General features: G+C 63.4%; 6 protein-coding genes across 6 annotated transcripts; 3 read left to right on the top strand and 3 right to left on the bottom strand.

Moving 5' to 3' along the window:
* Window positions 1-52: 52 nt before the first annotated feature.
* Window positions 53-550, top strand: OSTLU_28136 (predicted protein; the record flags this gene model as incomplete). Its single annotated transcript, XM_001421991.1, has 1 exon — window positions 53-550. The coding sequence occupies one exon, from the start codon at window positions 53-55 to the stop codon at window positions 548-550; it is 498 nt and encodes a 165-aa protein (XP_001422028.1).
* A 55-nt stretch (window positions 551-605) lies between these two features.
* OSTLU_25681 (predicted protein) lies at window positions 606-3002 on the bottom strand (the record flags this gene model as incomplete). The annotated part of the gene is made up of 1 exon (XM_001421865.1): window positions 606-3002. One exon carries the CDS (start codon window positions 3000-3002, stop codon window positions 606-608), a length of 2397 nt encoding a protein of 798 aa, XP_001421902.1.
* Window positions 3003-3115: 113 nt separating this feature from the next.
* Window positions 3116-3715, bottom strand: OSTLU_28134 (predicted protein; the record flags this gene model as incomplete). Its single annotated transcript, XM_001421864.1, has 1 exon — window positions 3116-3715. Exon 1 carries the CDS (start codon window positions 3689-3691, stop codon window positions 3116-3118), a length of 576 nt encoding a protein of 191 aa, XP_001421901.1. The 5' UTR covers window positions 3692-3715.
* Window positions 3716-4086: 371 nt separating this feature from the next.
* OSTLU_28133 (predicted protein) lies at window positions 4087-6909 on the top strand (the record flags this gene model as incomplete). The annotated part of the gene is made up of 1 exon (XM_001421990.1): window positions 4087-6909. One exon carries the CDS (start codon window positions 4087-4089, stop codon window positions 6907-6909), a length of 2823 nt encoding a protein of 940 aa, XP_001422027.1.
* Window positions 6910-7021: 112 nt separating this feature from the next.
* Window positions 7022-8620, top strand: OSTLU_93879 (predicted protein; the record flags this gene model as incomplete). The annotated part of the gene is made up of 1 exon (XM_001421989.1): window positions 7022-8620. The coding sequence occupies one exon, from the start codon at window positions 7022-7024 to the stop codon at window positions 8618-8620; it is 1599 nt and encodes a 532-aa protein (XP_001422026.1).
* Window positions 8621-10125: 1505 nt separating this feature from the next.
* Window positions 10126-10986, bottom strand: OSTLU_28130 (predicted protein; the record flags this gene model as incomplete). Its single annotated transcript, XM_001421863.1, has 1 exon — window positions 10126-10986. One exon carries the CDS (start codon window positions 10984-10986, stop codon window positions 10126-10128), a length of 861 nt encoding a protein of 286 aa, XP_001421900.1.
* Window positions 10987-11207: the final 221 nt, after the last annotated feature.

Raw genomic sequence — 11207 nt, 5'->3', positions numbered from 1 at the left:
CGCGCTGAGCGTGTACTACAACCGAAAAATCGCGGGAGGGCAGCAATTGAGCATGCAACACGGCGCGTCGGCGAGACCGGGGCGCGCGAGAGACTCTCGCGAGGCGAATTGGGTCGGCGACGAGATTAATCGACACGTTAAACTCAACGCCGACGCGGGAGGACCGGAAACCCCGGAGGTCGAAGTGGGATCGTCGCTGGCAGAGTTTGGAGGGATGGACAACAACCAAGACGCCGCGACGGAGGATTATATCCTTCGCCGTCGTCGACGAAAGCGAAGAGCGCAACGGAACAAGGAAGCGGAGAACGAGCGTCAAATCATCAAAACCACGCCGGCCGCAGATGATAACGACGACGCGATGCAGTCGGCGCGCGAGACGTTGGGGGTGACAGAAGGTGCGACGAAAAGGGAGATCACGAAAGCTTTTTACAAACAGGCGAAGCTGCATCACACGGACAAGGTCGGGCCGGCTGGTAAAGAAAAGATGCAAGAGATCAACGCCGCGAAGGATCTTTTACTCACCGCGAGCGATAATTCAGACTCTGATTAGCGTAATGTGTTACGTAAATGTACATATTGTGTAATGTTACTGTACAGTGTTCCAATTATTCCACGGGAAAAGCGCGCGCGCGCGCTTCCCACGCGACGCTTTCAAGAGCGTTGACGTATTCGCGTCCTTCGCGCACGGTCGGGTCGCTCGGACGACGGCGAACGCGCGAGGTGCGACCGCGTCGCGCGGCGTCGGCAAACGCGTACTCGCGCACGTCGTACCGAATGAGAACGCCAGCCCCCTCGTTTTCATAATCGCGCGCGCGCCACGGACGAACGACGCGCACGATTTCCGCGCCAGCAGACGTGTGGAAGAACACGCCACGATCGAGCGCGTCGCCGTGGACGTATGCTTCGTACGTGAGATTCGGATTCAAAGCTTGCGTCGAGCGAAATCCTCGCGTTCGCGTCACCGCGCACGCGTATCTCAATCCCGTCTGCTCGGCGTAGTGTAACACATAATTACGAAGCTCTTGACCGACGGACGCGCCCGAATCGCTCGCACACCTCGCGCCGTAAGCCTGATCCACAAAAACGTCCAGAAGTTGAACGACATCCGTCGATTTCGGCTCGCGGCGATTCGACTCCTTCGTCTCCCACGTGGCGTCGAGCGGCGCGTCGACGCTTTCGACGTATTGCGTGTACATGACGCCTCGGACGTCTCCACTCTTGATGTCTTCCACAACAAAGTTCATGCTCGCGTTGTTTTGAACGCGCTCGCGCACGGTCTCCGGCGACGTCCGCATCTCTGGCGTTTCAACCCACGCCTCGGCCTCGATGGCGACCAACGCGTCGACGTCTTTGAGCGTCGACGGCCGAACGCGGAATTCTCGTCGCGCAAAACGGGCGGTGATGATACACGCGTCCTCGCGCACGAACGCCTTGAATACGCCGCCGTCGACGAACAGACCTCTCGATGCGGCGCGCGCTAAAGCTTCGCTAAGAAGCACGTCGCCGTCGCACAACGTCAAGTGATCGCCGTAAGTCGAGCATCGAGCGACGAGCACGCAGGCATCCGTCTCCGCGTCGCGCATGGACGACTCCAACGATTCCATAAAAATATCTGCGTCATCGCAGGCGGTGCGCAAGCACACCACGGCGCGTTTCGTTGACGACGCGTCCTCACCGCGCACAAACTCGACGGCATCGACGAAATCTCGCGAGACGTTTCGTTCGAATTCCAACGTGTGCGAAATCTTTCCGGAATCGTCGCGAAGCGCGCACCCGAGCGCGTCCACGACGGCGCCTGCTGATTCCTCATCCGAGAGCGTTTCCCCGCACGCTTCCGCGATGATATACATACATGATAGTCGAATAGACTCGTTGTACTCGATTTTCTGCCGCGCACACGCGTGAAGCGTCAAAATCATCGGTGCGTCGTCGTTCGTCGCATCGTCGCGAAGGGTCTCGCCGCGCGCCTCGGCAAACGCGAGCCAAGTCTTCTTGCCCGGCGAAAGCGCGTTCTTAGCCTCGTTGGGCGCCGACGCCGGGACGACGTATAACGTAAGAAACTTGCGCGTGACCCAATCTTCACGCTCAGCCATGACGTCGGCGTCGCACGCGACGCCGTCGCACTCCACCACCGCGACGTCGCGCGCGGAATGCGCAAAGACTTTGACACCTTCGACGTCGATCGGCACTGCGCTCAAGATGGGCACCGCGCGACACGGCGACATTCGCCAAGCCTCCTTGCGAGTGGCATCGAGCATGAGCGTTCGAATAAACGTCGCCCCATCCGGTTCGCCCGCGATTTCGTTCGCCGCAGTGGTGGCGAAGAACCGGTCGACGACGAAGTCGACGCCCAAAATTGATTCGCGAGTCGGAACATCGAATCTAGTTCTCAACAACGCGTCCACGTCTCGCCGTACGAAACGCATGACGCCGTACACTTTTGTGTCGAACGGGTCGTCGACCTCGACGAAGTACTCCATCGTGCCCGGATCGGAGTTGACCTCGGCGACGTCGTCCTCACACGCCTGTGCCGCGGCGTACCGAGAAGTTTCCTCGCACGTCCCACTCGATCGCAGCACGTGCATCTGATACGTTCGTGCGGCGCAGCATTTTTCCCGCTCGTATTTCGTGTGTGCGCGCGCGACGACGAACGTTTCGCCTTTGAACCGTCGTCGGAGCGCGACGTCGCGGCGGCGCGTTCGAGCGACGACTTCTCTCGCGACGTTGTCGCCATCTAGCAAACGCAAAATACACGACTTCATCGGCCCTTCGTCGTCATCGTCGAAATCGATCGTCGTGTCATCCGCGGAATCGCTCGAAGTCGACCGACGCGACGAGAGCGGCCCCATAGGACTCATCGTGTTGTCGTACTTTGGCGTCGGGACGCGAAGCGCGGGGGGCCTGCGCGCCGCCGCGGGCTGAATGTCACCATCGCGCGCGTCTCCCTTCGCCTGCGCGTCGACGGCGACGACAGCGACGGCATGGACGCCATCGGTCGTCATCGAGCGCGATCTCACTCGACCGCGCGTCGTCGTCTGCGCGCGCCGAGCGTTTTTATCCGCTCGCAAAAAGGTGTCTGTTCGCCTCCCAATCGCTCGAGCGAAAAACTCCTCACTCAAAACTCGCCGCTCTCTCTCACGAACGTCGCGAAGCTCGACCAAACCGACGGTGCGTCCCTTCGAAATCGTTGATACTCATCCTCGGAGACGTCCGCGAGCGGTTCATCGAACCCGAACCCCGTCGCCACGAAGACGCTCCCGACGCTTCGACTCGCGTCGTCCCGCCACCGCGTCCACTTTCTCGGCTCTCCCACCTCCCCGTCCCCGTACTCCTTCTCGCGCGTGAACACCACCATCTCCCGACCCTCGCGCGCCAGCACCAGCGTCTCGTCCCAGCACGCGCTTCGATCGATCGCGCCCGCGCCGTCGAGCAGCGCTCTCAACCCGTCGCCCCCGACCCTGTAGTTAAAATCCTTCGTGTACGGTCCCGGGAACCCACCGAGCGCGCGCACGCACAGTCCGCAGTCGTGCGCGACGACGCCCGCGCACGCGCGGTCGCACCGCTCGAGCGCCAGCGCCGCTTTCGCGACCGCGACTTCTCTGACACTGTTTGCCTGTATCTCCTCGATCGCCGCGCCGCGCCACGCGTCGACGCGCGCCGGCGCGCGCGCGCGGCGCAGGTGCTCGCGCATGCGTCGCAGTTTCCCATCGTTCGTCGTCGCGAAGACGAGCGTCGGCGTCGCGGCGTCGAGCATGGCGCGGTCGAGGTGTGGAGACGACGACACTCATCGGCGCGATGGCGACGCGCGCGAGCGACGACGACGCGCGCGCGCACGAGGCGCTGGTGCGGTGCACGAGGTGCGTCGAGCGCGCGCGCGACGAGGCGCGGGAGCGCGCGCGCGAGCGAGCGAGCGCGCGATCGAGCGATGGATTCTGTTGAGATTGACGACGACGTTCGATGACGAACGACGACGCGCGCAGGTGCGCGCTGGACGCCGCGACGGGCTCGGACGATGGTGGAGTGATGTTTCTGGGAGATCTCGCGCGCGAGCTGCGAGAGGAGCGAGGGACGAGCGCGGTGTTGAGGATGACGGGGGAGACGCTGGAGCGGGTCTTCTTCGCGCGGTTGGCGCGCGACGACGGCGGCGGCGGCGGCGCGAACGCGGGGTTCGACGAGCGCGCGGAACCGTACGCGTGGACGGTGGAGACGTACCGGCGGGCGACGGAGGAACATCGAAGGTTGGGGACGAAGAGCGATGGGGCGTCGACGGCGGCGCGGGAGGAGCTGCAGAGTTGCATGGAATTTTGCGCGTCGTACGGAGGGTTGTTGTTGAATCCGGCGCTCGCGGGGACGTTTCCGCAGAGCGAGTGGGCGGCCGGGCGAGGGGCGTGTCAGTTGTTGGACGCGATGCGGACGGTGGGTGGGATACCGCACGGATATTTGGAGCGATTGGCGACGCGGTGCGAGGACGAAGGTTTGGACGAAATCGCCGAGCGCGTGTTCGACGAGTTGCGCGTGTCGACGCGAGGGATGAGTCCGTTGGGGGAGTTTGACGAGCACTTAAAGGTGATGTATCAGCTGTGCTCAGTGAAAGCGTTCGCGACGGCGCTCGTGAAGCACAAGCGGTGGGTGCCGATGAAGAGTCATCTGAGCGCGATTAACGGGAGGCAGTTTGAGACGGAGAGCGTGCTCGGTTGGTTCTTCAGACCGAGCGTGTTGCCGGACATTCTCGGATGCGGCGAGCCCGACTGCGTGGGCCCGTACTTTAGTAACGTCACGAAGCGATTGAAGCGAGACGTGGAGGCGTCGTACGGCATGTTACGAGGCTGCGGCAATCGCCTGGTCGAGGGACTGTATCAGATTCTCTTTGTCATGTTGAAACACGGTGGCGACGTTCGCCAGGGCGTGCTGAACTACCTAGATGCGTTCATGCGCGTCAACGCCGGGCGTGGCAAGATGCGCATCCATCCTCAAGTCGTCGCGTCGCACGGTGGTGCGCACAATTTGAGCATGGTGGCGTTGCGTCTGGCGATGCCGTTTTTGGATCCGCAGAGCGGCAAGTACGACAAAATCAGCCCGGCGTACGTACGAAGTCGCGCGTGCAGGATCAATTTGACGGACGAGACGCGCGTCGCGTGCACCGCGGACGAAGCTGTAGCGGCTAAATTGTCGACGTCGGAAGACAAAGAAGATTGGGGATTCATTTGCGAGTGCTTTTACATCACCGGACGAGCGTTGCATTTGGGCTACGTCAAGTGCATCGCCGAATACGCGGCGTGCACGCGCGAGATCCAAGACATGCGAGAGGCGGTGCGGGATTTACGAGGAATGTTAGACCAGCAATTGATGAGCTCGCCCGAGCGAGAGCGGTACGAGCGCAAACACGAAGAGATGACTGCGGAGATTGAGCGCGCACTCGAAAGAAATTTGCAATTCGACTGCGCGCTTCGCGATCCGCGGCTGATCAGCGAGGCGATGCAGTACTATCGTCTCGTCGCTGTTTGGCTCATGCGTATCGTCGCCACGAATGGGGACTACGAGGCCGGGAACGGATTCACCTTTGCTCAAATCACCATGGACAAGTTCCCTCAGACGTGTCCGGTGGCGTTCGGGTGCTTGCCCGAGTACGTCATCGAGGACTTGGTGGAGTTCATTCTGTACATCTCTCGCTACGCCCCCGACGCGCTCGATCACGAGCCGTTGGATGAGATTATGAACTTCTTCATCACATTCATGGGCAACACGGCATTCGTGAAGAATCCGTACTTGCGATGCAAATTCGTCGAAGTCTTGCGCCACTGGATCCCGTTTGAGGATGGCTACCAATCGCAAAAGCTCATGACCTTATTCGAGGTGAACCCGGTGAGTTTGAAGAACTTGATTCCGAGTCTGCTGTATCTCTACGTCGACATCGAGTTCTCGGGAGGCGCGAACCAGTTCTACGAAAAGTTCAACGTTCGATATCAAATCGGTGAGCTTTGCGAATACTTGTGGTCCGTGCAATCGCACCGAAACGCATGGATCAAGCTCGCGAGCGAAGACCCTGAATTTTACACTCGATTCCTGAACATGCTCATCAATGATGCAATTTACTTACTAGACGAGGCGATGAAAAAGCTTCCGGAGGTGCGCCAGACGGAGACGGACATGCAAGACCAGGCGGCGTGGGAGGCGCGTCCGCAGCAAGAGCGCGAGGAACGCGAGAGCGAGTTTCGCCAGACACGGCGTCATTTGCGATCTAACCTCACGCTCGCCATGGTGCACGTACGCATGATGGCGTACACTTCGTGTGACATCGCACATCCATTCTTACGCCCCGAGATGGTCGAACGTGTCGCTGCGATGCTGAATTACTTCTTGCTCTTCCTCGCCGGTCCCGAGCGCCGAAAGCTGAAGATTAAAAATCCCGAAAAGTACGGCTGGGAACCTAAAGAGCTTCTCGGCATGATCACCGACATTTACGTCCAGATCTACGCCGCGGACAAGGACAAAGCGTTCATCGCCGCCATCGCCGCCGACGGCCGGTCCTATCGCGACGAAGTCATGCTCGAAGCCGCCGCCATCGCGCGCGGTTTGCAGCTCCGCTCCGAGCGGCGCGTCGCCGCGTTCGAGAAACTCGCCGCCGACGCCCGCACGCGCGCCTCCGAGGACGAAGAAGAGGAGACCGATCTCGGCGACATTCCCGACGAGTTCCTCGACCCGATCTACTGCACCCTCATGCGCGATCCGGTCAAACTTCCCAGCGGGCACTCGTGCGACAGGAGCATCATCACTCGACACTTGCTCAGCGACGAAACCGACCCTTTCTCGCGCCAACCCCTCACCGCGGACCAGCTCGTCCCGGACGACGACTTACGCGAGAAGATCGCCGCCTTCATCGCCGATCGCAAATCCGCGTCCGGGCGTTAGCTCGCCGATTGTAATCAACCGAATCTCGACTCGCCGCCGCGCCGCGCCGGTTGGTTTCGCGCGCGTCGACGACTGAGTGACCGATCGCCATTCCTCCGCGCGCGCGACGCCGATGACCACCGCCGCGTCGCCCACGCCGTCGTCGCGCTTCGAACTGATCACGTCGACCCTGCTCGACGCCGGTCGCGTCGACGACGCGCCGCTCGACGTCGCGCTCGACGTCGACGCCAGTTCGTCCGCCAATCTTCCCGCGCGTCCGCTCTCGCGCGCCGACTACTTCAGGCGCCTGCGCGCGTTCAGAGACTGCGTGCGATGGAACTTCGACAAGCCGAGCGCGCTGCAAGGGCCCGCGTGCGCGGCGCGAGGGTGGACGCTCGAGGCGAGAGATTTGCTGCGGTGCGAGACGTGCGAAGCGCTGTTGGCGTACCCGGGAAACGTGGATAAATTAGACGAAGACGCGCGAAAAGACGTCAACGAACGCGTGATGAAAGACTTAGTCGACACGCACGAGCGCGGGTGCGCGTGGCGGGAGACGGGATGCTCGACGAGCGCGCGCGGATTTCCGGCGGCGAGCGCCGACGAGACGCGCGCGGATTTCGCGAGTCGAGTAGACGCGATCGCGCGTCGAGGAGGGAAATTACCCATGGTCGTGGGAGCTTTAGAGGACGAAGGACGATCGCGACCGACGAGCGAGGCGATCGGGGACGGGGAGAAGGAGAGGATTCGCGCGTTGGTGCGAGACGCGCGGACGCACGCGGAGGAGGCGGAGACGAGCGCGAGCGACGACGCGGATGACTTGACCCCGCTCGAGCGAAGGTCGGCGATCGATTATGCGACGGAGATGGGGTTGTTCGGTTGGTCGCCGACGGTCGTGGATGGGGATTTGGAGACGGACGCGAAGGGACGCGCGGCGTATTGTTGCGCGCTTTGCGGCGTGCGCGCGCCGGAATGGACATTCACACCTCTGATTGCGAGTCGTAAGCAGCTCGCGATGGCGCAGAGTTCGTCGAGCAAGAAACCAAAGACGACGCTGGCGGCGCTTCGAGGTGCCGCCGGTGGGACGTACGGTTTGGGGACGTTGCGGAGCGCCGTCGCCGCCGCCGCCGCCGCGCCGTTCGCCCCGAAACTTCACGAGGAGAAACCGGCGCACTCGCCGAGCGTCAAGTCGAAATGGGTCGCCGCCGTCGCCGGCGCGAGCGTTTTGTCCAAGCTCACGGCGAGCATCGCGGGCGGTGGTGCGAGTGATGCGAAGGTGGATTCCACGCCTTTTGGTTCGACGACGTCGTCGACGCCGTTATTCGGTAGCCCGCGTCCGGTGACCACGATGACCGACGCTACGCCGTCGGCAACGCTCGATTCCGAACAAGGTTCAAAGTTTGCGTCAATCGTCGTCGCCGCGGCGACGAAAAAACTCGCCGCGGCGAAGAAGCGCAAACGCGTCGCCGTCGACGAAAACGCCAAGCTCAACATCCCCGCGCTCGCCGTGCGTTTCAACGTCATCGACGAGCACTTGCCCTACTGCCCCTGGATCAGCACTCGACTCGACCATCGCGACGTCGACCCAGGCTGGCGCGCCACGCTCGACGTGCTCGTTCCGAGCGCGGCGGCCGACGCGCCCGACGCCGCCGCGCGCCGACGCGCCGACAATTTCAAAGTCGTCGATTACGCCCGCGCGCGCGACATGGTTCGCAAGTACTTACCGTCGTCTTAGGTTTACGTTTCAAAAAGGTTTAGGTTTAAATCAAACATCGCGCGCGCTCGATTCGCCCGTCGCGCTTCGCGGAGACGAATCGCTCGTCGCGCGCGTCTCGCCGCGTCCGCACACTCGGCGCGCGAGCGCCGCGAGATGCCCGACGCCGTCGCGCGCGCCGCCCCCCCGCGCGCGCCGGCCGCCGCGCCCCGATCGAGGCGTCGAAACCGCGTCGCCGCGCGCGCCGCGAACCGCGACGCGTCGTCCGACGACGCCGCGCTCGGTCGATCTCTCTTGGCTTTGGCTCTGGCCGCGACGCTGAGCGCGGCGCCGACGCCCGACGCGCTGGCGGCGCTGAGCAACCCGAACAGTCGCCTGCCGCGCAACGCGAAGGCGGCGCTTCGACGCGCGGTGCCGGCGGTGAACGAAGAGACGCGAGAGATCCAACGCAAACTCGAGGACGCGGCGTACCTGATGCGCATACCGCAGCGCAAGCCCTGGGCGACGATGGCGAAAGACGTCGATGAATCGCGGAAAATAATGCTCGAAAAGAAGACGGATGTGTTTGAAAACGTACGGTCGAACGATCGAGCGGAGGCGGAGGAGGCGTACGCGCGATTGGACGACGCGCTGGAACGGTTGAGTCGGGCGGCGGCGACGCAAGACTTTGATACGTTTGACGCGAAAATCGCGCAAGCGTTGGATTCGCTGTCCGTCGTGCAGATCGCGCAAGCGCCGGGACTGCCGTTTCAAATTCCAGCGAAATATCAGGCGTTGCCCAAACTCGTCGGGCGCGCGACCGTGGAATTGAAGGTGCGGAACGCCGACGGCGGCGGATTTGGGTTGCTCAACGGGGATAAGTTGGATGAGGCGACGATCGAAATCACCGTCGATGGCTACAACGCGCCGGTGACGGCGGGAAATTTCGTCGATAACGTCAAGCGGGGGGTGTACGACAACGCACCGTTGCGACGAAGCGAGACGAGCATCATGGGCGGCACGAACGCCGACTCGCAGGAGAGCGTGCCGCTCGAGATTAAATCGAGCGATTCGTTCGATCCTTTGTACCGCTCGCCGCTCGACGTGCAATCGGGCGAAGCGATTCCGAGCATTCCGCTCAGCATCAACGGTTCGGTGGCGATGGCTAGAAGTAGCGACGGGCAGAGCGATAAGGAGCAATTCTTTGTGTATTTATTCGACAAGCGAAGCGCCGGGCTCGGCGGTTTGTCGTTCGAGGAGGGGGAGTTCGCCGTGTTCGGGTACGTGACGAAGGGCGAAGAATATTTAGGTTCAATCGGCACGAACGCGCGCATCACGAGCGCCAAGGTTACGAGCGGAGGGGATAAATTGGCCAACGCGAGAACCGTCGTCGAGCCGGTGCCGAGCGATTTCTCCGCGCCGGACGTGGCAGTGTGATGATCGCGCGCTGTACTAGTACTGCTCGTTGCTCGCCGCTTGTTAATACATTTCATTTTCGTTACGCATCGCGCGTCGGCCAGCGACCGCGGGCGCACCGCCCCGAATCGTCACGCGGCGGCGTCCGCTCGACTAACGTTGGCGCCCCCCACCGACGAGCCGAACGATCTAGAAATCGCGCGTCGCAACGCGCCACCCGACGACGACGACGACGAGAGCGACGACGACGAAAAGAAGGACGACGACGACGACCGCGCGTCGCCGCCGCCGCCGCCTTCTTCAACGAACGGTCCGTCGGCGAACGCCATCATCGCCGCCGCCGCCGCCCACAGCGCCACCATCACCGCCGCCTTCACCCCATCCCCCACGCGCGTCGTCCGCGCCCCCTCTAACCGCGCCTCGCTCGCCCGCGCGCGTTCGACCGCCTCCCGCGCCGCGGCGAGCCACGCCTCGCTCGATCCCCAACTCGCCGGCGCGTCGCTCGCCGGCACGCTCGCCGCGTCCCGCGAATCGATCCTCCACCGCGTGTAATCCCCGCACGCCCCGTGACACGCCCACGTCGCGCTCGACAAGGACGTCGGCGACGCCATGTACCGCCACATCGGGTGCGGTATGCGCTGCGCGCCGCCGCACCGCTCGCAACGATATCGCAGCGCCGCGCGTCCGCCGAGCGCGCACGCCTCGCACGTCTCTCCCGTCGCCCTCGCCTGCCGGCACACCGCGCACCGCCGAAGCGGCGCCGCGACGAACGCCCCATCGACGCGCGCGATCGCCGCGCGACACCGCGGACACGCGGCGACGCCGTCCCCCGTCTGAATCAAAATCTCGACGCATTTCGCGCAAAACTGCGTCGTCGACGCGCGCGCGCGCGCGCCGCAGCACGGCAATCGCGCGAGCGACGCGTCGTCGACGTCGTCGTAGCACACCGCGCACGTCGGCGCGCTCCGCGCGTCGTCGTCGCTTCGGGACATGATTCGCGCGCTTGTCGCGCTCGACTCTGGCGCCACTTCGCGTCGACGCGCGCGCGGCATGCGCTCGACGCGCGTCGCGCGAACCGGCGGCGCCGCGCTCGACCGTCGCTCGACGCGGCGCGCGGACGCGACGCGCGCGTCGGGCGGCGCGCGTCGAGCGCGTCTCGGATGCCGCGCGCCTTATCCGCGGGCGTCGCGTTCGCGCGCGCACGGCGACGCGA

The sequence above is a fragment of the Ostreococcus lucimarinus genome, chromosome 16, assembly GCF_000092065.1.
Source record: "Ostreococcus lucimarinus CCE9901 chromosome 16, complete sequence".
Lineage (NCBI taxonomy): Eukaryota > Viridiplantae > Chlorophyta > Mamiellophyceae > Mamiellales > Bathycoccaceae > Ostreococcus > Ostreococcus sp. 'lucimarinus'.
Note: the sequence above shows the minus strand (reverse complement) of the source record. Positions and strands in the feature narration are given on the sequence as shown.